Source organism: Heterocephalus glaber, unplaced genomic scaffold (genome assembly GCF_053883595.1).
Source record: "Heterocephalus glaber isolate CG9 unplaced genomic scaffold, H.glaber_assembly_v1.0 deba00001472, whole genome shotgun sequence".
Classification (NCBI taxonomy): domain Eukaryota; kingdom Metazoa; phylum Chordata; class Mammalia; order Rodentia; family Bathyergidae; genus Heterocephalus; species Heterocephalus glaber.
The window spans coordinates 80,528,045-80,553,026 of NW_028258315.1; the positions used below are offsets into that span (position 1 = coordinate 80,528,045).

General features: G+C 37.1%; 1 protein-coding gene across 5 annotated transcripts in view; it reads left to right on the forward strand.

Moving 5' to 3' along the window:
* Znf385d (zinc finger protein 385D) overlaps positions 1-24,982 on the forward strand; it is a 1,018,268-nt gene that overhangs the window by 709,228 nt on the left and 284,058 nt on the right. Inside the window, exon 1 of one of the 5 annotated variants that reach the window (XM_021243946.2) lies at positions 455-12,231. The exons of the other annotated variants lie outside the window; for them this stretch is intronic. Within the exon in view, the coding sequence (XP_021099605.1) occupies positions 12,138-12,231 (94 nt within the window). The 5' untranslated portion in view covers positions 455-12,137. Of the gene's footprint in view, positions 1-454; positions 12,232-24,982 lie in introns of those variants that run through there. 5 annotated transcript variants of the gene reach the window in all.

Below are 24,982 nucleotides of genomic sequence, written 5' to 3' on the forward strand. Positions count from 1 at the left end.
CCAATCTGCTGAGATTTAGAATTTAGCAAAAACTGCATAATATGATTTTCTGGTATCTCATTATAGTTCAGACTGATTCATTTGGTCTAGGGTGATATCTGAGATTCTGCATTTCTAATAATCCCTAAGTTTTGTCCATATAGCTCCTTCAAAGACCACATTTTGAAGTGAAGTTGAAATGTACCTTTGCCTTGGCTTTGTCAGTATTTTAGATACAAACTAAATAGAGGCCATGGCCCCAAATGCAAGATAATAGCTACTACAAGGAAAATTAACATATCTTGGGCAACTATATTAGACTAATTTGTAGATATTTACCATTTTAGAGGTTTTTGAGTAATTTTCCTTTATCTTTTTTTTTTCTTTCAGGGAAGTTCAAAGTTTTAAAAATTTTTTTTAATTTAACTTTTGCTGAAAATACAGTTTCCTATAAAAATTGATTTGGGGACAAACCCACAATGCTAATTGTTTTTAAAATTGATCCAATTTTAAAATTGTGTGTGTGTGTGTTAGTTCTGCAGAGTATTATCAAATTGTGTTTATAAGAAAATAATTGTTTTAGTGTTTCTCTTTGTGGCCTTGTATTTAGGAGAAAGTATAGCATTGAAGTTGTGATTTTGGCCTCTGGAATTAAAATGACTGAGCTCAACTCCAGATGTTACCACTAACAAGCTATTTAATTATGAGTTTAAGTACTTAATCTTGATGAGATTTCTTATCAATATAACGTAGACAGTAATGACACCTGCCCTTAAAGAGTTTTTTAGAATATTAAATAATGTAATACATGTAAAGTTTTAGCAAATATCCAGACACTTTAGTAAGTGCTTAGATAAATATCGACTTTCATTATTACCTCACCCGGTTGGCTGGTGGCTACAGTTGGCTGACTGATGTAGATACCAGTGGTTCTCATGGCTTAGTTCTCTGACTTAGCTTTCATGAATGTCCCTGGAAGGGTTTCTCAGGAGACCAAATAAGAAGGATCCTTTATATCACCCCCAGAGGATAAAATTACAGAATGGAGTTGTCTTAGTAGGAATTGTGGAAGAATTGGTCAGGAGCAAATTTGGAATAGCATTTCAGGAAAGCTCCCAGTGGGCTTATTACCAGATGATGGGGCCCAGGGAAATGTTTTCCAGATTCTTGGTATCTTGAACAAAGAAATGGACAAGATTCACAGAAAAGGAAGTGGGGATGTGCATATATTGAAAATGGAAAAGAAGTATGCTCTGCAGAGTGAGAGCGGGCAGGTGAACAGACTCATAATGGCCACAAGGATAAAGAAAAGTGGTCTTTTGTACATGGAATTCCTGGTTTGATTCCTTCCTCATGCAAATAAGACATTGGGATGGTTGTCTTATCAAAAACTCACTTGACCTTGTATCAGGTTTAAATGACCTATCAAAGACTCACTTGGTTTCATGCCAGATGTCAATGAAGACCTGGAAATTGCACTTTTCTGATGTGGTCATGTACCATACTCAGGAACTGTAGAGCCATCCTGGAGTCTATGTTCTGTGCATGTATCCTGAGTCTCCATGATTTTTGGATTCTGCCCAGGTGTTCTGCTGGGCTTGTCCCAGCCCTAATCCCATACCTAAAGCTTTCCAGACTAGAGTACACATTTTGGAAATATATGATATAGGTTCATTTGTGGGAGATGTATGGCAAACAAATGTGTTCACTTGTTTTCCCAGTGATTTGCAGAGTCTGCATTCAGCACCAGCAGTAATACAATCCCCAAGGAATTTGGTAGAAAAGCAAATTCTCTGGTTCTACCCTACCTCCAGTGAGTTTGAAAATTTGGATTTTGAGAATAGGAACCAGCAGGAGTTTGTGTTTTAAGATGAAAATTTGGCAAGTACTGCTATAGGCAAAAGTAATCCTGAAGGATTTTAGCCAGAAGAGCAACACAGTGGGGACTTTATATTTTGGAAAGATTACCTAGGCAGAACAGTGGAGTATTGATTCCAATCTCTGGATCAGAGACCACTGAGAGACTAGGAAGTCTTCATGAGGAATTTGAAAATCCCATTTGGGCTCCAAATACTAAATACTTGTTGAAAATTCTGGAAGGACTCGGAATATTTTCTTTACTTATGTATTCCACTCATTTTTAAATGTACTAAATAATTTTTTAATTTAAAAAGAATTCATGGAAAGTCATAATTGATTTTATAAAAATGTTTACCTTATAGTTTCTTGATCAGCTGATATGTGGGGAAAAACATTCATTCACTTATTTACTCAGTGCTTAGTAAGGATCTGCTGTGTGCCAAATGCTTTTGTATTTTGAGACAGTGTCTTGCTAAGTTGCTCATACTGGGCTTGAACTTGCAATCATCCTGCCTCAGGCTTCTAGATTGCTGGGATTAAGAGCATGCAACAGCATGCTTCACTACAGTAGTAGCTAGTGTGTGACAATAGCTTTTCTAGGTATGGAGGACACAAAAATGAAGAAAATGAAATAAAATTTCCTACATTGGTGGAACTTACATTCTAGAGGAGCAGAAATATAACAAATATAACAAGATAAATAAGTTGTTTCCTATTCTGTGTACAGAAATAATTTTATTGAATAGAAAAATGAAGTGGAGAGAGAAATGTTGGGTGATCGGGGATTCTTTCAAAGGTGAGCTTTTAGTAACATGCCTAGGAAGCTAAGAAATCAAGGAAGGTGGATGGATACTGGAGTGAAAAATATTCCATCACTGTGGAGCAGCTAATGTGAAAACATCTGAGGGAAAACTTTCTGGCATGATTTAGGAATAACATTGAGGCTAGCATGATTAGAGTAGCATGAGATGAGTTGAGAGTGATGAACTCTGGTGGTGAAGGTGGCAGTGGTGGGAGTAAGGTAGGAAGATAACAGAGTGATCATATGGGTGGGGGCTGCAGCGTATATCTTTCCTTTACTCTAAATGAAATGGGAAACTATTAGCAGGGCAATATTTTGGTATGGGATTGAGCCCAGGGAGCACTGAGCTACATCCCAAGTCCTTTTCAATTTTTTTTTTTGAGACTAATGTCAGTCAGTGCTCACTAGAGAAACAGATTTAATGCAAGATATATAAGGATTTGCAAGGTAGGGTTGCAATGGCCCCACAGAGAGTCAGGTGTGGAGGAGTGCAAAAGGGCTGTCTGTGCACTGGAGATATGAAGGATCCAGTCAGTGGGCAAAGGCCTGGAGCTCATTGTAGTGTCCAGTGCTAGTCCTTATCAGGAAGCCAAAGGGTCTACTCTGGAAGGCTGAAGGGTCTGTGATGGAAGCCAAGAAACAATGTCCAAAGTGAAGGTGGAGACTGGAGTGAGCCTTCCTTCTTCATTTCCCTTTTAGGCTATATTTTATTGTTGGTGCCACTCATACTCAGGGTGGGTCTTCTATTTTCAGTAAATCCCTTCTGCTTCACCCAGAACTATGGTCATCCAATTAGTTGGGCATTTCTTACTCAAATTGACATAATCAGCTAACTATCACAAGACATGGTTTCCCTAAGCCACCAATGCCTGACTCTAATTTCAGGGGTGGGGATGCTGGGGATCCAACAAAGAGCCTTACTCATGCTAGGCAATTACTCTATCACTGTATTACATGCCCAGCCCTTTTTTATTTTTGTTTGGAGACAGGATCTCCCTAAATCGCTCAGGGTGACTTTAAACTTGTAAACCTCTTAACTTGGTTTGTCGCTGGAATTACAGGCATGCACCACCATGCCAAACACTAACTTATGTTTTTTTTCTTTAATTTCACAATATGTATTTTCATCAGATAACCCAAGCACAAGTTTACTTCTTGGATTTACAGTAATTTTTCTCTTTTCAATTTTATTTTTTATTAATATCGCTGTCTGATCCATTGGGCATAGCTTGAATATGGGCAAGGATAAAAGCAAAGAAACTACTCATGAAAGTTGGGAAACATATTAGGTGAGACATACATGAAGGTTCACTGGACAGAATAGTAATGACAAAGATGGTGAGAGGTGTATCCTTTGAAGGTAGATTGACAGATTAGAGGATGGTGAAGCTTCAGGGATTCAGTAATAGGAATGACAGAGCTGACATTTCTTGAGATGGAGGTGATTATAGAGGAGTATTTTTGAAGGAGCAAAAGTGTTTGGTCTTAGAGATGTGAGGCTTGCAATGCCTGTTAGATACTGAAGTGGAGTACTGAACGGGCAGTTGGATGTGCTGAATCTGAAGCCTCAAGAAAAAGTCTGAGTTACAGGGATAGACTGAAGGTGCTCTCAGCAGATAGATGATATTTAAAATAAGAGATTGAAAGAGAATACCAAAGAAATTTGTGTAGATAATATATAAATGAAAATTTGTTAAGTTACCATGTCCAGACTCTGAGGTTTTTTAATATTTAATAGACATGAGGGTGAGGAAGAACCAGTGAGGGAGAATAAGAGGTAACAGGCAGAGTAGTAAAAGGGAAACCAATACCCTAAAATTCCAAGAGGAAGAAATCAATAAGTCAAGTAATGTGAATACTGAGGACTGGCCATTTATTTTTACATTGTCTGGATCATCCTACGAGGGAAGTTTCAGTGGAGTGATGTAATGGAAAGCTTGATTCAAGTAGAATTCAGAGAGAAAAGAAACAGGGATTTTGTGCTAGTAATTGTAGACAGTCTTTTCACGGAGCTTTCTTGTAAAGAGAAGGAGAAAATAAAGTGTCAGCTGGAGAAGAAAGTATGATTGGGAAATTTATTTTGTTTTTGGAAACAAGAGAAATAATAAATTCAAAATTAATAAGACTGATATGGTAGGGAGAGATATTAGATGGAGAAGAGAGAAGAGAGAAAAAGTGAGGTCTATATAGAGGCTTTGGAGCATGGGATCGAGGGGCTAGATTGGATTTAGCTTGCAATGTAGACAGTTCATTTAAAGAATCAATAAAGGGTAGAGATTTGAATATACAAAACCTATTCATTATCTTTATGTACTCTGAACAAATTTCTTGTCTTCTTTGTTTTAGGGGCTCCCTGGTACCTATTTAGTAAGTTATATATCTGTTTTGAGAATAGATGGATGAAAGGAAAAGACTGATGCACAAATAAATTAATTAATGAAACAGAATCAAAGCCTTCTGAGATTTTGTGACCTTCTTCTATTGTGTCCAGATTGACAGTGGTGCCCATTTCAAAATCAGAAACTTCCATGAAAAACTAGGGGAATAAATAACCTGAGAGTTGATTAGAGTACATTGCTAAGAGGTGAGAAACTCATTAACTTTTTAGTCTGTCTTGGTCAGCTTTCTGCTGCTGAGACAAAATACCCAACCTCTACAGCTTAAAGGAGGAAAGGTTCATTTGTTTCATAGTTCAGAGGTTCTTCTGGTCCATGGTCAGCTGCTTAAATTACTATGGGTCTAAGGAGAGGCTGAACATCACAGTGGAAAGGTTTGGTGGAACAAGGGTGCTCATCTCATTCTGGCCAGAAGCAGCGAGCCCAGAGAGAGCACCGGAGACCAGACATAGTCACCAAGGTCACAACTCCATGAGGCACCCAAACACCAACCAGTGTGATTTATTAATCCCCCAGGAATCTCTCGATGGATTACATTTTATATTGTTTTATATTTTATTACAGTTTATTAACTTTATCTGTGTATGTTTGTCCAGAGGAGATAAAGAAAACCAATAGTTTTTGTATATTCAAACAACAGTAAAACCCATATTTTCAAATGCTTATATATTTGCAATTTAGAACAATCTCCATATGTACTATTCTCACTTCTGTTTGGCAAAAAATGTTCACATATATTTCAATGTGTATAGCTGATAAAGTTTCTCAAGTTAAAATATATATTTAGTAGAATTTTGCAAGGGTATATTAATGGCCAGGATTTATTTAAACTATTTTTTGTCATTTAAAATAACATTAATTTATGATGGTTTATACCAAGAAAATATGCAATTATTACAACTGTAGAAAAGTTGCTTATTGAAATATGGGCAGGAAGGGACATTCCAGATTATGGAGTAAGAAAAGAAGAGACCATGAGCTCAACTGGACAATGGGCTATGCTAAGAATTCATAAGGAGATTAACTGGAAAATAAGGAATGAAGGGTACCTAGCCTTACAGGCAGAGATCTTTCTCCAAAACATAGACATCACATGCCTGGTGTGATGCCTTGGAAACAGATATACCCAAGACAAGAAGAGGAAGATTGTGGAGCAACATAGTGGTTTTCAAGAGAGAGAGGTATTTTAGGGCAGAGAAACCATGGTGACCAGAGGCTCAAAGGTGTGAAAGAGCCATGACTTGTGCATGGCCAGCTAGTTTGGGGAGTGGTTATTTGTCATTTTCTGTGGAAAAAAAGGCCCATGTTGGTAGGTATGGCAGATGAAGCTAGATATGGTGAAGTACACCATTTCAAAAGATCTCGATCAAGTAAAAATTTTGCTAATATTGTTACAAATACCTATAGAAAATCATCAAAGATTTTAATTAGCAAAATAGTATTCACGTCATTGTATGCTTTTAAGAAGAACATTATTTGGTCTATAATTTTACACCTATATTCTGTAATGATAGGGAGAAGGTTGAACAATGGGTTTCCCAGGTGGAGTTCCTGCCTCAGTGCTATTTTCCACCTCTCTGCATCTCAGAGCTGCTGTCTCACAGCTATTAGAGGACATAGGTCTTGGCCTTGAATAAGCCTGCCTTTATTTTCTTTTAATATCTTTGGAAATGCATATGTCTGTAAATCCAAATTACTTGTATGCATTTAAATTTTTCTTTTTTTTTTCCTTTAGTATGTTTGCAGTACAAAATGACTACATTCATGATGGGGAGTTAATCCATGTATATAACGCATCCCTCTCCCTCCTTCCATTTCTTAGTCCCCTTAAAAGTTTTAAAAACAGAATAAGTATTTTTTAGAGAAAAAAAATCTCTGTCCATTTTTTTTTTCTATGTGATAGCAACAGACTGTATGTCAATGGTGTATGGGCTCTAGGGCTGTCAGAGTCACTCTATCACTGTTGTTTTAAAAACAGCCTTGAAGTCAGTAACAGGTGACTCCTGTCCATATATCTGGATAATTTCCCCAATCATGACAAATGTTAAGAGAATATAACAAATTTTGAAATTATTTTAGGGAGAGAGGATAAATATTTTGTTTATAGAAAACTTTTAAAGCGATGGCAAGGGGCGGAGATTTGCTGCCTGCCTCACAAACATAAGGTCCCAAGTTCGATCCCCGGTACCAAAAGAAAAAAAGCACAAAGAGATGGCGAAACTACCATCCAAAAAGGTTCATGTTGCTCAGAGACTGAGGTTTCATGGCTATGGTAGAGAAGGGAATTGAAAATTAGAGAGGTTTTTGGTTAGCAAAATGGTTTGATTACTTTGGCTCATGAGGAATGGCTAGAATTTAGGAAGAATTTCTTAACATCAGAGTCTTGGAAGAATTAATTAGATAAATTTATGTAGGGAGACAAAATAATTTCTTGGAAGAAATACTGTTTTGGAGATATTTAAGCATTTATGGTTCAAAAACCTTAAATGTTGCTTCCAATCTTGAAAGTCTGGGAAATTAGCATAGATCCTTTCTTTATTTATAATTTTATATCCCATCTAAGGATCTATAAGTGTAGATATGCCTAAGTGTAGATAAAAATGATGGAGGATCAAAACATGGAAAATATGGAGACTATGAAACACTAATTTAAGATTGGGCCCTGCTTTCCCATGTACATTGTGGAATTGGATGATTCTCATATTAGTGGAGGCTTACCTATGTACTAGATGTAAAGAAGTCAAGGTAACTTACAGGAATTCACAAAAAGTACTTCAGGAACAACAAAACAGGTTACAGGAATTAGACAGGTAATCTTAACCATACCATTCTACCCTATTTTACCAGATTATTGGATCTTGCAGACCCAAGTTACTCCAATTATTTATCTATTTATTTTTATAAAGGTATATTTTACCCCTTTCAGTTTTTAGTTCTACAAATTTTGAACATTATACATAGCCACATAACCACTACTAAAATCAAAATATAGATTGTCCAATTTTTTTCCCTGAATCACCTGGCCCTTCAAAGTAAACCTACTGTAATTTTTTTATTCCTGTGCTGTACTTAGATCTAGAATGACCCCTACAGCCTCATAATTTGTAAGGTGACTTGATTATGAGGCATTATAGGCTGCTGTTAGGAAGTGAGGTCTTTCAGAAGAGGCAGGCCACTAATGGTTTACCTCTCTTCCTGGTTCCTCCCTTCTCTCTGCTTCCTGGCTGCCATGAGGTGAGCAGGCTTTGCTCTCTTCTTCCCCTCTGCTATGCTGTTTCTTCTTTGGGGCAGTCTAACCATGGACTGAAACGTGAGCCAAAATCAACCTTGCACCCTTTAAGTTGTAAGCGTCAGGTATTGTGTCTCTGTGATGAGGAAGGTGACTAAGACAACCTGATTCCTGGAAGCACTCGTGATTTATTTCCTATTCCAGAAAGTGAAATAGATAATATATAGTATTTTGAGAATGGCTAAATTCACTCATCCTTAATTCTGTGATATTCATTCATGTTTTGTGTACCAATAATTTATCCTTGTTTATTGATGAATTATATTCCATGTATGGATATGCCACAGTTTATCAGTTCATTGGCTTATTGGAGGATAGTTCCCATTTTTTCTAGTTTTGTTAAATGACAACAGAACAAAATAAGATGGATTGTGAGGTATGCCTTGAATCCCAGCACTAAGGGAGGCTGAGGCAGGAGAGTTGCAAGTTCAAGTCCAGCTGGGGCAATTTAGCAAGACTCTTTCTCAAAATTAAAAATAAAAAGGGCTGAGAATGTAGCTCAGTGGCAGAGAACCCCTGAGCTCAATCCCTAGGGCTGCCACACACACACGCAAAAAAGATAAAATGAAATGAAACAAATAAATTCACAAATAGTTTTATTTTCCTTTTGAAAATACTTAGGAATGGGAGAGCTGGGTTATATGTTGAAATAAATTTTGAGAAGCCATGTATAAAAGTCCCTCCCATCTATGCATTTTCTTTGGTTATATCTACTATGTGAAAAAGGTTTTCTCTTATAGTCTATGTAACCTTGAAGTTTTTAGTTCCATTATTATGCAAGAATCATTTCTATTGAAAATAAATAATTAGGAAATAAGAATACTGATGGTTGGGAAATAGAACAGAAGGATAAGGAAAAAAATATGATTGTTTTTTCAGGGAGGCCTAGAAGAAATTGAAATTATTGAAGAAATTGTCCTTTTCTGATTTACATTCTTGTTGCCCCCTCAAAAATCAGTTGGCTGGAAGTACATGGATATATTTCTGATGTGTCTATTCGGTTCCATTCATCTAGTGTTCTATAACACAGTAGGATGACTGTAATTTACAACAATTTATTATATAACTCAAATAACTAAAAGAGAGGAGTTTGAGGTTCTGAAAAGAAAGAAATGCTAATTAAGCTGATTTGATGAGAGTACATTATATACATGTATCAAGTTATCATTGTACCACACAAATATGTCCGATTGTTATGTGTCAATTAAAACTTTATGATAGAAAATTGTGTGGTCAGTGAACTGAAAGTTAGAGAGAATTGAGGTTAGAAAAAACTATTGATGAGAAACAGATGGAGACAACTTTGGGTCATAAAATCAGAAAGACATCAAACATTTGAAATATATATGACACAAAGTAAATACTGTACCTGCCTATATATTTATTTGGTTGTATTTACATAGTTCATCAAAGCAAAAAGAATTTATATGCATCATTGTTATTAAAGGAGATAGAAAGTGAAAAAAAGTAGTTTGGTATCCATTATCACTAATATAAAATATATAACATATTACTGGCATACATTAAATTTATGGTCTGTGTGCATTTGGTTTAAGAAATAGGAAAAAAAGGCATTGGGCCAGTGAGAGTTTTAATCACAGCCTTAGTTCCAGGCTATTAAGTGGTCTTATATCTCTCACTATGAATTCTCCTACCATGGAAGGTTGGAGAATTCAAGGAGAAACTTCTTTGTGGTATTTAAATTGTAAGAGTAAGGATATTAAGATCAATTTTCTGTGTGTGTGTGTGTGTGTGCATGCACATGTATACATGCGTGCATTCTGGACAGTCTAATCATTGGCTTAGTGAAACAGTGTTATGATTTATATCTAGATATGCTGGAAGAGCTTCATGCACTTATGTGCAGGGTTTTGGGATGGTGATTTATTTATGGAGGTTTATAGCTGACTGGAGTTTGAGTTTGGCCAGAAAAGACAGGTCACTAGGGGTGTAGCTTATCCCTCTGTAGCTCCTCTCTTCACTCTCTGCTTCCTGGATGCCATGCCATGAGCAGCCTCTTTCTGCCATGCCATTCTGCCTTGGAGCAATATGACAATGAACTGAAACATCTTCAAACTATGAGCTAAAACAAACCTCTACTCCTTTAAGTTGTGGATGTTGGATGTTTTAGTGATAAGAAAATGACTAAGAGATTGTTTTTTAACCAGAGAAGTAGGGTCTTTGCTGTGATTACCTGATCATGTGGTTTACATGCCTTTAGAAATGTTTTGAGAGAGGAGTTTGGAAGGGTTTGCAGATGCTGAATAGAGAAGCAGCCCCAGAAAGCTGTAAGCCAAACATAATGGGAGATTCTAGTCAGAATTTAGAGGAGCAGAATGCTTATAAAAAGGTAGTTGATAAACACCTGGCTCAGGAGGTTTCAGTTGTTAACTGGGACTGTGTTGGCAAATGAATTACAGACCATATATGTGATGCTCTGGTTGAAAATTTGTGCATAGTTTGCTTATGTCCTGAGACTTTGTAGGAGACTGAGATTAAGAGTGGTAGACTAATTAATCTGGCAGAGGAAATTTTAAGGCAGCCTAATGTTGAGGCTGTGGCATGGGTACTATTGGGGCCTTTTAATCAGCTCTATGGGATTGGCTTAAAGATATAAAAAGTTTAGAGTTTGGCCAGAAAGGAAGCTCCAAGAAAGCTGGAGGATGTAACAGTGGATTAGAGGAGAACTTGGTTGCTCAGAAGGTTAGTATTAAAAAAAAAATCCAAGTACTTTACAATTGAATAATTGAAAAGATGGCTTGGGGGCATCACAGGAATCAGTGAGATCTCACCCTTCACAGGCTCAAACTTGCAAAAGTGATAGATTGCTTTGAGGAGAGAGCCCTGAGGCTCCAGAAGGAAAATGGCTCCACAGGGTATTTATGCATGGGAATTCAGTGCACTGTGCTCAGCCATTCTAATATTTAGAGGCTGAATGCAACCACCATGCCAGGGAGTCTGGTTACTGCTCAAGCTGGTGGTATCATCCACATGATTCTTATTTATAGGCATGCAGCATGCAATACTTGTGGGGTCAGAGATTTCAGAAGAAGGCCTGAGCACCTGAGAGGGTGGGTATGAAGCTGTGAGAGGGAAACTGAAAGTACAGTGGAGACACCAGGAAGTTGGAGAAGCCAGGCATGTGGAATTACTGAAGAAAGCTACAAGCAGTGAACAAAGCCAGCCCAACAGAGAAGCTATGAGAGCTACAAGCACAGGCATTGGCATAGGGGTAGGGCTGCCTAGAAGTTGTTTGGAATTCATATCTGGCCACAACCTGCCCTGGGTCCTGGATATGGAGGTGTAGGATTTAGTATTTTTCCTGCTAGGGTTTAGTCTTGCTTTGGTCCCATTGGTTTCTATCCTCCTGTCCCTTCCTTTTGGAATGGGAATGTTTGTCCTGTGCCATTGTATATTGGCAGTGTTTAACTTTCTTTTTGAATTTTACAGTGGTCACAGCTAAGAGCTTGTCTTAAGTCTCAGAAGAGACTTTGGACTTTGACTTTTCAGCAGTGTTGGAGCTTCTAGGATTCTGGCAACTCTTAGAGATGGACTAAACATATTTTGTACGAAGAAAGGCGTGTGAATCTTCTGGGGGCCCAGAACAAAATGTTGTGCTTTATATGTAGATGTCCTCCAAGAGCCTGATGCACTGAGGTGGGGCGTTTGGAAGGTGAATGGATTATGGAGATTATAGCTGACTGGCTGTTAGGAGGTTGATTCTGGTCAGAGGAGGGAGGTCACTGGGGGTGTGGCTTGGAAGGGTTTATCTCCCTCTCCAGTTCTTCCCTTGATTTTCTCTGCTTTTTGGATGCCATGCCATGAGCTGCTGTCCTCTGCAATGCCCTTCGCCATGTTGTCCTACCTTGGATCCAGCCAGTTATGGACTGAAGCCTCTCCAAACTGTAAGCCAAAATATGCTTCTTCTTCTTTAAGTTGTGGGTGTTGAGTATTGTTTCTAAGAATGGGGAATGTATCTCAAACAAGTTAATTATAGAAAGGTAAAAGAGCCAATGAAGGCAGCTAACACAAATAAGTTGAAAATTTTGCACAATTAAATATACTGCATTTTGAAAGTTCATCATATTAATATTATAATTAGGAGGACTCAAACCAAGCTCTAATAAAATGATGTTTATTAACATTTAATATAAAATAAATGATAAGGAAAATAAAAATACCTTATGAAATTCTGAGTAATTAGAAGAATAGTACAAAATTTATTTCTAAATCCTGCAACTTGGAATAAACTATTTCTTAAATAAAATTGATAAAATATGAAGGTAATTTAAATGCTTATGTGTAGGGGAAGTTATGAAATTAGCCAGAATATTTAGGAATCACAAATTACTTGAGAAGGTGATAGCAGTTCAGAGCAGGGAATTCAGCAAGAATTACCCTCATTTAAATCCTAGTCATGCCATTTATGAATAGTGACATTTTGGGCAAGTTCTTTTTCCCTTCCGTAGAGGTAACACCTCCCTCATTGGGTTTTTGTAAGCATTATATGCGTTGGTGCTTGCCAAATTCTTAGCTCAGCACTTATAATAAAGTAAGTGCTCAGTAATTACTGCTGCTGCCTGTTCAAGTAGTAGTAGCCCAAAGTAACCCAAAGAAATTTTGTTTTTTCTTTTCTTTTCCTTTCTTTTTAAATCCTTTTCCTTATAATCACCTGCAAATTTAAATTGCTGCTTAGTATCTTTGGCCTAGTAATTGAACAAATCTTGTCATGGAGTTTTGGAGCTGAGAGAAAGCCCAGACACAAGGTCTAGCTGTTCTCTGACAGACATGGAAACTGAGTCACATAGGAGTCATTACTTTCCAACATCCTACATGCCTGTAGTGCTAGACCCAGTGATAAAACCCAGCTGCCTCTTCCCAGCTCCTTCCCTTCTATCACCACTAAATGGCTTCAGGTGACCAAGTACGAGCCCACTTGAATCATCCTTCTCACTCCACATTTTTAATGTTTAAGAGAAGCTACAGTTGTTTTTTTTTCTGGTTTCTGAATGTTGATTAAGGAACTGGATTTTACTAACTAGAAACTTTGACCAACACAAAATTCAAGAGACCTGTACATTCTCAGGTGATCTCTCCTTCGAAGGAATTTATAGCTGTAGTCAAATCAACCATGCCCTTCCCAAATGCTGCCATCTCAGGGGAACCCATTTTCAATTTGCACCCAGATTAGCACATACTTCTGTAATCTGCAGTCATTTTTCTCCCTAGAGCATTTAGGGGTTTAAATACTTTCTAATTATAGGTATCTGGGTTTTTTCCTCCTTTTAAGGTTCTAATAAAGAAGCACTTGCAATGTTGCTTAAGGATATACCATGATGATGGTTGAGCCTAAAATTTGATCTGCATTGACAATTGCTTCATATTTTTAGTTTCTTTGTAAAGATTCTAACATTTCAGAGTTAAATGGTATTCATTGCACCATGAAATATAAATGAAAGCTCGACTTTCTACTCTACCAGAGGATTGTAAACAATCCCACACCTGTGCTCAATTTATAGTAAATCAAGCATTTGGAATTTTGTTTCATGTTGCATATTTTAAGTGCCTTTAATAAAGATGATGTGATTTGTAAGTCCCGTAATGGAGCCAGTTTAAATAGGAGTTATTAAAAAAGAATAATAGTGATTTAACTAAACATCTCTCTCCCCTGGCAGCGTGATTCAGATTATCAGTTTGCTCAGTGTTTATTTAAATAATAACCAACCCTCTCAGAAAATAAGAATCACTCAAGTTTGAAGCACATCTGGGTTTTATTAAAGGTGAGCTACTGAGAGCCATTGAACTGAAGCTTCATCAAGCTTTTCAAATTGTCTCTATGGATTTACTTACACATACAGAAGAATGTAGGGTGAGCCAGCTACTTGAAGAAAGAAAAAAATAATCTACTAGCTTCTTTGACGTGATTTTGTCATTGGACTAGAGTTTAAATTTCTTTTTGTCTTTCTATCTATCTACATGTCCCTTCCTCAGAAAGACGGTTTGGCTCTCTGCTACTTTGACAGTTGCTTTCATGGTGCTTGGTATATGCACAGAAATAGGTTTCTGATATTGGTCTCAATTGTAATTGATTGTGACACCTAGAAACAGTAGAAACTGTACATTTTAGGTAAACAATACATTTACATTTATTATTGGGTGCTTGTACCTGTACATGATGTATCTTGGTTCTTATTTTTTTCCCTATTACTTGTGCGCCCTTCACCCCCTCCACCCTTCCCTATTTGCATAGACTTTGTTTCCATTTTTTTCTTTTTTCATAATTTTTCCTTTCCCTTCTTTCCTTTCCCCTTCCCCTCCCACCACCCCTACCCCTTTGGACCTTTTCTTCCTATTTCAAATTATCAATTATTCGTTTTAATCATTTTTTATTTATACTTTTAGTTTCTCACACTAGAGAAACTATGAGTATTTACACATGTGTGTCCTATTTATTTCACTTGTGAGTATGGCCTCAATATGCATCGTTTAGCTATAAATGTCTCTAGTTTCTCATTCTTTATGGCTGAGTAGTACTCCATTTTATAAAAGAATTTAAGAAAAAAAACCCAGTAGAAACTATAATAAATCCTTGTGATCCATGATCACTTCTAATGATAGAATAATAATGTCCACATATGTTTGAAAACACATCTTGGAGCCACAGTTTCTGCCCCTAGGCAAGGGGCCAGCTGTAGCTTGGAAAAAAAATCCAAAAATTTTGTTTTGCTCTTTCAAGTCATAAGTGTTCTGTGACTCATGAAAAATTAATTCCTGTTGTCTATTTTCAACCAAAAGATATAACTTCTTTAGAATTACGTGGTTTTTTTCATTGACCTGGGTCTAAGAAGTAAAAAGCGAACTGCCTATAAAGTTGTTTTAAAAGGACAAACTGTATCGTATGGGGAGTACATATATCAAAATCAAACTGTTGGTGAAAAAACCAGAATGCTTGACAAGAACAAATTAAGAATTTTATGTCAGTGTTTAATGTGTCAGTGTTCGTGTGACCTTTTATGGCCATGTTGAAGTATGTTCTATTTTTGATTTTTGGGAAAAAGTAAGGTGATTTTCAGTCATTATTACTCCTACAAAAATGAGTAATTTTCTAAGGTCAAGTCGTCATGTGGCGAGTGAGTTAGATGCTTGGAGAAGATGAAGCAGTGCATCAGATGTTCCATGGTACACAAGGGTGGTAAATTTCCACTTCATTCCCCCAGCTCTACCACCATTGATCCAGTCATGCTTTCTCCCTGGTGACTGAGCTCCTCTGGGCACATATCCTAGGCTGAGGTTTTGGCAACCGGGGTTTGGTGTGGGAGTGGCAGGAATTGAGCCATTGGGTCCTGCAGGGTCACAAAGCAAGCCATAGTTCAGAGAAGTCAAAGCCAGACATGTAAGTAAAACAGCATTATCTATATCCAAAACGAAGGGTCTGGACTGAAGGAGAAGCATGTTGGAGCAGGTGGGATTTGGGGCAGTAGGAAGAGGCAGTGGAGCCCATGGAATATCTGTTTCCAGCTCTACCATCACAAGACCTCCAGCAGGTCTCGCCTTCTAGCTCTCAAATGAAGACTGACAAAATGGCTTCTGAGGAACTCTTTCTACCCTCATGTCTGTACTCTCTCATGTCCACCTAGAAAGGAAAAATACATTACAAACAAATTGAAAGGGATACTTCGTAGCATTACATTTTCTCCAAAGTAGAATTCACTTACAATCAAGCTTCAAGTTAATTAGCAGTTTCTAATTAGTCATTTTCTCTCAAACTCTTTGGGATGTTATAATAAAACTTTTTAATGTAAAAACACAGGAGAACTTGGTGCTTCTTAAATCTATACTGAGAAATTATTTTTAATTTTATAAAGGAGCTCATTTTTTCTAGGATGTTGACATTTATTGTTCAATGCATTTTCTAGGATAGGCATGTGGGGCAGTGTTCTCAAACTGATCACCTCACCTCCTGACTGCTTTGTAGTTGCAGAAATTTCATTTGGGTCACAGAATGTCTCATAGTCATTGTTTTGTCCCTGACCAGTTTTTTTTTAGTGGAGAATTTTGACGTAGAAAAATAATTTTTTCTTGGAGAATCTAGTAATACCAAGAGTACATTTTTTAATGATAATAAATGTCTGGAGTTATATCCCAGCTACCTCTCCTGGATATTGTGGGTTTTGTCCAATAGTGGGAAATTACACTGGAAGCATCGAACATTCTCTTGAGTGTTTATTAAGCACCAACTCTTTCTATTGCTGGGTTAGAAAAGTGAGATTAATGAAATTCATTCTTTCATGTAACATACTTTTATAAAGGCCTTACTATGTGTCACATACTTTTCTGGGTACTGGGATACTATGAGGAATACAACATGATTTAATGGAATTTGCACTTTACTAGAAGAAAAAGATGATGACAAAGGGAGCAAATAAATAGTAACAAATGTTGGAAAAAGTATGAGATAAAGTAGGGCAACAAGATAGTGAGTAAAGAATAGCATTCAAGAGGAAGACAGGTAAGCTATTGATGACATTAAGGTGTGCTCAGGACTGTAGTGGTGTACACAAAAGTATGCTGCTGGGACATACCAATTAGGGCTTTCATCCACAGATTGGGCCTTTGTGGTGCTCACAGGAAAGTACACCTGAGTAGAACCCTGAAGAACAGAGAATTTTGGTGGGAGGCTGAGTAGGCAAACCAACTGCAAGCTAAGTTAAAACAGCAATATGGTATCAGCTAAAAAATTAGAAAACTTCAGTCTCAGGGAACTTATATGATATCAGAAATCATAGAAAAATGAGTTCTGATTGTTATATATATTTCACTTTTTTTGAGACAAGGTCTAGCTTTGTAGTTCAGGCTGGCCTTGAACTCACTATGTAGCTCAGGCTAACCTAGAACCCACAGAGATCCTCCTGCCTCAGCCTCCTGAGTCCTGGGATCACAGGTGTGCGCCACCACACCCAGCTAAATTCCACTTTTAATGGTTTTGTGTTGTTTTTACTTTTATCTGCATATGGAAAAGGAGCAGAACAGTTTTCTTCCGGTGGTTAGTAAAGGACCTGAGTGAGTGGATGCCACAGTATGCAAGATATAGTATCTGTTGGAAGTCTGGCATCAAGGATCTGAAAGGAGAACTTTTGTATATAGCAGGAGAGTACATGAATTGGAGAAGGGGTGAAAAGAGTTGACCAGGCAGAAACTAGTTGATTGTTGCAATGTGTGTAGCTGGGAAGTCCAACAGCAAAGAAGAGGAAAAGCCACAAATAAAAAATTCAGCCAGCTCTTTAGCCTAGTGGTCAGCCTTATGGACTCAAATTCAGAATAACTGCCTATAGTGATGTCTCTACAGAGGAGGATGTAGGGATGTAGGTTTTTTGTTTTTGTTTGTTTCTTTTTTTTTTTTTGGGTAAGAGGATATGTACAAGTCATAAGCTACTTTTATAAGATTGCAATAACTGCTGTCATTTAAATAACTTAGTATACACAGACTTACTACTGCCAGTGACACAGCAAGAAACAAATGGCATGCCAACACTGTATAATTAAGAAACATTTAATAAAGAAGTTATTTTCAAATGCTGCATCGGGTTTAAGAGAAACAAAGATTGTTTAATGCCTTTGTCCAGGAGAATGGTCATCTTTGAGCTGCGTGGACAGTGGAGTCCTACAGGAGCCCTTCAGGACATTTATTGTCTCACAGTGACCAGAGCTACAGAAGCCAGAGGGCAGAGGGCTTCCCTGGCGGGGTCCACACAGATCAGCCTCCCCAGGCGAGCAGAGGGTGGGGAGCACCAAGGGTACATGTAGAGGAGCACAGGGAACACATTTATGGTGTTTATTTCAGACTTTTTTGTCTTTAATCTGAAGGAACTACTTCCAACATAAAACAATGTGGGACATTTCGATAGAGATAAAAAAGAATTGTCTTGGACATTTCACTTGTACTTTTCAGTGATGGCATTAGAACATCCATATCATCTGAGTATTCCATTGTGATTTTTCTTGTGTTCCTTGCATTATATAATTTAAATAAATTTCCAAAATCTTGCACCAGCTTATGTCTCTATTTATCCTCCTCTCTATTTTACACACTAATAAATAAGGATTAAAAAGACCAAATGATTTACTTAGTGTAACAAGGTCACAAAATTTGTCAGAGCCAAAGAGCTCTTATGTTCTGCTCAGCTTCAGAACAGATCTTAGGTCTTCTGTTCTGCCTCGCTGCTTTCCCAAATCCCCAGTGATGCCTTAATCCTGGCTGTTCCTTCTCAGAGAAAAGACTGTTTTTTTTAAAAAAAGACATATGGTATAAATGCTTATCTGTGTTTACCAGTCAAGACTTTTAGGACTGAACAATCGTTACAGATAAGTCTGCTCCAATACTGTGAGTCAGGTCCCTTTTTAGTTGTGTTACAGCATAAATTGTTTCATTTATTCCTGATGTTCCCTCAGTCTGGAATGGTTCTTCTTCCAGACTCATGTGGCTTACTCCCTCACATCTTTCAGGCCCTTCAGCAATGTCACCTAAATAGAGAGGCCTTCCTTGACCCTTCTGTGTAACCCTCCATCCTGGCCCCCATCATTCTAGCACAGTACTGTCTAGTGAAAACTTAATGTGAACCACAAATGCAAGTCATATATGGAATTTAAATTTTTCTTGTAGTCATATTGTGAAAAAAGCAAAAATGCACAAGTGAAAATAATTAGATAATGTATTTTATTTCATTAATACATCTAAAATATAATTTCAACATGTCACTAAAATATTCATGGAATATTTTATATTCTCTATTTCATACTGTCTTTAAAATCTAGGATTTGCAGTTACAGCACATGTGATAAATACACGAAAAGCATTGAAAATCATTTTCTCTTAATGTATATCTCAGTTTGGATGAGCTAGTTTTTAACTCCATAATAGCTAAATGAGACTAGAGGCTACTATAAAAGACATTTCTATGTCTTTTACCATATTTTCTTTTTCTTTTTTTTTTTTTGGTACCAGGTATTGAACTCGGGTCCTTGCGCTTGCGCAGCAGGCAGTGAAACCACTGAGCTAAATCTTCGGCCCTTATTTTTCTTGTTTTTATTTTTTTCAATGTGACACTTGGCAGGGTCAAATGGATAGCTCCAAACAAATCACAAAACTTACTGCTGACAGGGTGGAAGATGGAGTTCACTTTATCCCTAGTGACATATCGACTTATTGTCTTTCTTCATGTGATTATAAAACTTAATTTTAGAAAAATTACTATTTCTATGTGGTTCTGGGAATTGAACACAGGGCCTCCAGTATGTTAAGCAAGTGCCCTACTACTGAGCCACACCTCCAGCCCTAATTATTAACTTCTTTAAAGGCCAGAAAATTATTCTGTTACTCACTGTTACATATAGAATACATGGAATAGCATCTTACCCAAATTCAGCACTGAAAGCTCTGCATGTGGAATAGCCATCTCATGAGGCAGATTCAGCTTTGACCACTTGTGTTTTAAAGATGAGAAGGCAGAGGCACAGCAGACATGCTGCAAGCCATGCCAGCTCATGGGCTGTCTCCTAAGGGGGCTGCTCTGAAAGCACATCCTCTGCTGAAGTAAGATACACACAAGCACATTGATCAAAGTGATAAATAATGTGATAAATAATGTCTTAATATCCGTCTTATAATTAATTTTCTTTTATTTTAAGTAATATTAAAACAAATCAATAAATATTAACAAGACAAAACTGGTGTATAAAATAGTAACTTTAGGTCCCTTATACTAAGCCAGACAGGACTAGTTCAATGGTAATGTGCTTGTTCCCTTCAGGGAACATGCTCTACTGATTTATGGAGAGGTTGTCTTTGTAGTAAATCTTTCTCCACAGTAAAGCATTGTCTTATAGCTAAGTTTTCATTATTTTGTTGGGTAATTCATTCTAAATGCATTGTGCAGGCTTGATGGATAGTGATCAATTTTTTAAAGACCTTTAGATTGATGGACATGGTATGTTATGTAGACACACAATTATGCTGATTAGATAAATAAGGCTATTATTCATTGATGAGTGATGTAAGACAGGAATGTGTAGATGCTCTGAATGGTAGCTGAATTTATTCTCTTGGTTTCACTCGAATGAGCCGGCTTCTACAACACTGTACACAGTGATTCCATTATATCACAACATAATGAATACCATTTTAACAATCAATAATCGTGTTTTCTTTGTGCCAGGTATAGGTGCCAGGGATTGTTTCCAGAATGCTTGGGCAGAAGAGTTTCTTCTTTCCATTTCACAAAAATACTAACTGAGGAATAAAGAAATTACGTCCCCAAAGCTCCACAACTGAAGTTCTAGAGCTCTGAATGGAATGATCTGGCTCCACAACCCACACCCTACTTCTCTGTTGTCCCCTTTACATTTGGAGCATCCTGACTTAGCAGTCTTCTGTGTCTGCTCTGTGAAGGCATTTCCAAGGAAGTGCTCTCTGATAGCAGCCTTGGAGCCAAGCAGGACTGATTTTTCTCCCCAAGTCTGACCCTTAGCTAGCTGTATTTATTTACCCACTTTGTACCTTCCTTCCCTTATTTGTAAACAGGGGCAATAATACCACTAGCACTGTTATGATGAGAAGCTGGGTATGTACATAAGGTGCTTAGCACAGGTCTGCCATTGAAAAGACACAATAATGGCAATTGTCTGTAAAATTATAAAGTACTTTAGGAGAATAAAATGCTACTGTTATTTATACTATATCTTTTACCTCTAAAAAAGCTAGCAACAATTAGAATTAGAAAGGAGGGTATTTTAAAGGAAGAAAATGAAATATTTCCATAAACTCTATTTGTGTATAATAGTTATTTAATAGCACTTGCAGTTTGACTAGCAAGGATAAAATTATTATGAAGACTGTAAGATCTCATGCTTCTGGCATAGCTTGTTGATGTGCTGAGGTCCAGAATAAATTCTCTCGGGCTGGGGATTTAGATCAGTGGCACCACACCTGCCTCACAAGCACAAGGTCCTGAGTTTGATCTCTGGTACCACAAAAAAAAAAAAAAAAAAAAAAAAAAAAAAAAGGAATAAATTCTCTCTATGTTGCTATCGAGCAGAGTGAGGAATGTTTGACACACTTTGTATTTTCCACTGAAGCATCTGTCATTATTTGAAGAAGAGGCTTAGGATTAGCTGGATGGACTATTGGTCAGCTCTGCTTAGTGTGTAATTCCTAACTGTGTCCTGCAGTGGTGGTCGCTTAAAATCACGTGTCTGCAACCTTTGAACTAAAAAAGCATTGTAATGGGTCAGGTCTTGTTGATGACACACATTTTGCAAACCAGGTTATGTCCTTTGAGTGTTATCATCATCCACTGTGGATCAGCTTCACTTTCACTCATATCCTGAAAATTACCTGTCCCCAGAGGCATTTAAAAGGAAAACGAAAAGTAATTTCCGAAAGGTACTTTAAAAGAGAAACATAACTCCATTACACTGCTTTTCCTTTGATCTCCTTTTGGGTGACTGACTTTCTGCTTTTCACATTGCACTTTTGTCTTCTGAATGGGTCCTAAGATGCTAACACTTATAGTGATGGTGATAACAAATAAGTCCATTTATGCACGATTCCTGTGTTTCAGGTATTTTACATGCCCTTCATATAATCTTCTACAGATACTCACATGTAACAGAGAAGTTAGATGACTCATTAAATCTTAGATACAATTGTGTGGTAGGATAGACTCTAAATTCAGGTTTGCTTTACTTCAAAAGCCAAATTTTAGGCCTCTTTTCTTCCTTCTTCACTGCTTTCCTTTAGTTCTCTTACCTCCCCTTTCTTTTCCTTTTTGAAAGTTGTGTTTGTTGGTTGGTTTTCCCTAAACTCAGTGAAGTTAAATAACAAAGTAAAGTTAGATCTCAGTTGGAATCACTAAGTTGTTCATTAAAATTCATCTCAAGAAGCTTGCCGTTATTTTCAGAGTGCCATATGTTCCAACACCCAAGACTCCATTTTCTTTCAAGATGTACGCAGATGACCACACAAGTTGCCATTCAGAGACCATTCACAGAATAGTTCTAATTTCTCCTTTTTCTCTAGATTGTCTCTTCATCAAGCATGATATGTCCCAAGACACAAAAATGGTTTCCTAGTGCCCAGATCTGGCTGTATGACTTGATAATGCTTTAGAAAGGCGGAGAGAGAGAGCTGATCCCAGCGACTCTGAGAAGGTACTGCCCCTTCATCTGGGCTCCTTCCACTCTATTCTGATCCTGTTGAGTATGTACCAGAATTGCAAAGTTGGTCCTACAAGCCCTTCTTGTATCACCAGGTACTTTTTGTAAAAAAAAATAAGTCGTTTTACAATATTAGAAAGTTTTGGCTAGTGTTCTCACTCTTCTCTATGCAAAATTTTTTAAATTTTTAATTTTTAAAAAATTTATAATTTTAATTGTCATTTAATGTAATTATTTAATTATATAAAATGTAATTATTACCAGTATTTTATTTATAATTATAATTTTTATATGTTTACTTAATTTTAAAAAAATTTATAAGCTGCCTAATAGGTTTTTTTATTAGTATGTGGGACATATTAAGGAGCTTTTAAAATGATCATTAGCGAGATAATTATAACATTTCTAAAACCTATTATGCTTTATGAAGGAAGCATACTTTCCCAGTTTATAAGCTTTAGCCTTACTTTTCTTGGTATTCTCTCTTTTATGGATGGAGAAAAAGAAAACCCAGGGAGATCACATGACTTGTCAAAGTTGCACAGTTTGTACTTTGCAAAGCCAAAGTCAGGCTTTTGTATTGTGACTGTAAGTTTACTTTGTGTGATTTCCCCTAGAAAGCAGAATCTGAGATAAGGGTCTATACTGTAAGTGTTTATCCTGAAAAGAGATCATAAGAGACAAGAGTGGGGAACTGAGAAGAGTGAAACTACAGCATGTTATTGAGGCAGTCCTAGCCTTGGGTAGCTGGACTCCATCCCACTGGAACTTTCTCAGTGGCTATGTACAGTAGCTTCAGAATTTTCCCTTCAGAGCCTGACAAAGGAGGGATTTGTCTAAAAGTTTTCCTTTTCTTTTGAGTATGGGAAGTTTCATGGCATAGTGATAAATTCAAATTTGTACATGTGCAAACTCAACTTCTCATAGGTATCTACCTCTAAAATGTCAGAAAAGGTCTGGGGAAGAAAGTAAACCATCTCCATTGTAGCAAAGTGAGGAGTTGTCTGATTATAGCTGTATGATGCTACTTGTTGTAAATACAGCTGAAAAAATACTAAGTTATTTTAAGGACGTCATAAGAAATGTCCAAGTGGGTTTTCTAGCCTGTGTAAGAATAGTGATGATCTTCAAGGATTTCATAGTGTACTGAAGGAGGTTGATGGATGTTCAGATAATGATAATAAAATGCTGAGGATTAGCATCAGTAATGTTGCCTCAGAGCAAGACATGCCTACACTGCCTAACACAGGAATTGAAATGGCAAGAGGATTCCACAAAGACAACTCTTGACCTAAGCCTGAAGAAGAGTTTGTCAAAAGGAAACATGGCAAAAACGGGTATTCTTAGGAGAATATGAGAAGAATGAAGACATGCAGTCTTCAGGAGAGATGAGCGTCCCATGTTTGTGCCATTCTGTACAAGAGTATGGCACAGATATGATTGACAGATAAGGCTAGTAAAATACAGTGGTGCTGGATTACCAGAAATGACCAACATAGAGTAGAAAGAGGGAGAGGAAGTATTTGGGACATCATTGGTAACCTTTGGTTGCCAAATGTGGGAGAGTATTGGAAATAAAACCAAAAATTGCATTATTTTTAAGATTGGACAAAATTGAGCACAATTTTAGAAAGGAATCATTAAAAAGAAAGCTAAAATGAGAGCAGATACCTGAAGTCTCCATAGAAGTATAGGATATAGAGTCTAGGGGACACAGTCGGAAAAGTCAAGAGTAGTAGTTTGAAATTGTCATATCTTGTCATAGCTGTGTGAATGTACCTAAGTTTCTTAACTTCTCCAAACTTTCATATCTTTATCAGAAACTAAAGTTAAGAATAGATACTACAGAAAAATATTATGAGAGTTAAGAACCCAAATGTCCCTGGAAGGAATGGATAAGGCACATATGTTATATACATACCATGAGATATTATTCAGCCTTAAAAAGGAATGACATTTTGATACATCCAGCAACATGAATGGATCTTGAAAAAATATGCCATGTGGAATATACTGGATACAAAAGCATAAATACATGACTCTATTTATATGAGGTAGTTACTATAGCCAATCATAAAGTCATAATAGAGATTAGGAAATGTTAGGGAGGAAGAATGTGGAGTTATTGATTAATGGGTACAGATTTTCAGCTTTGGATGATGAAAAAGTCTGGAGATGGACACTGGTGATGGTGAGTAATGTGAATAATGTGGGTGCACTTAATACCACTGAATGGTACACTTAATAATGGTTATGATGATAATTACCGTTATATATTTTCTACCACACTAAAATACAGTGTAAGGTAGGCAGTGGATACAAATAATACAGTTTTATGGAAGTGATTATCAAAAGTATTAAAAGCTACGCATCAAGATCTTAATGGGCATAGGAATTGAAAAAAAAGAGAGAGAGATCAGGATGCCTAGGAAAGGAGATCGAGAC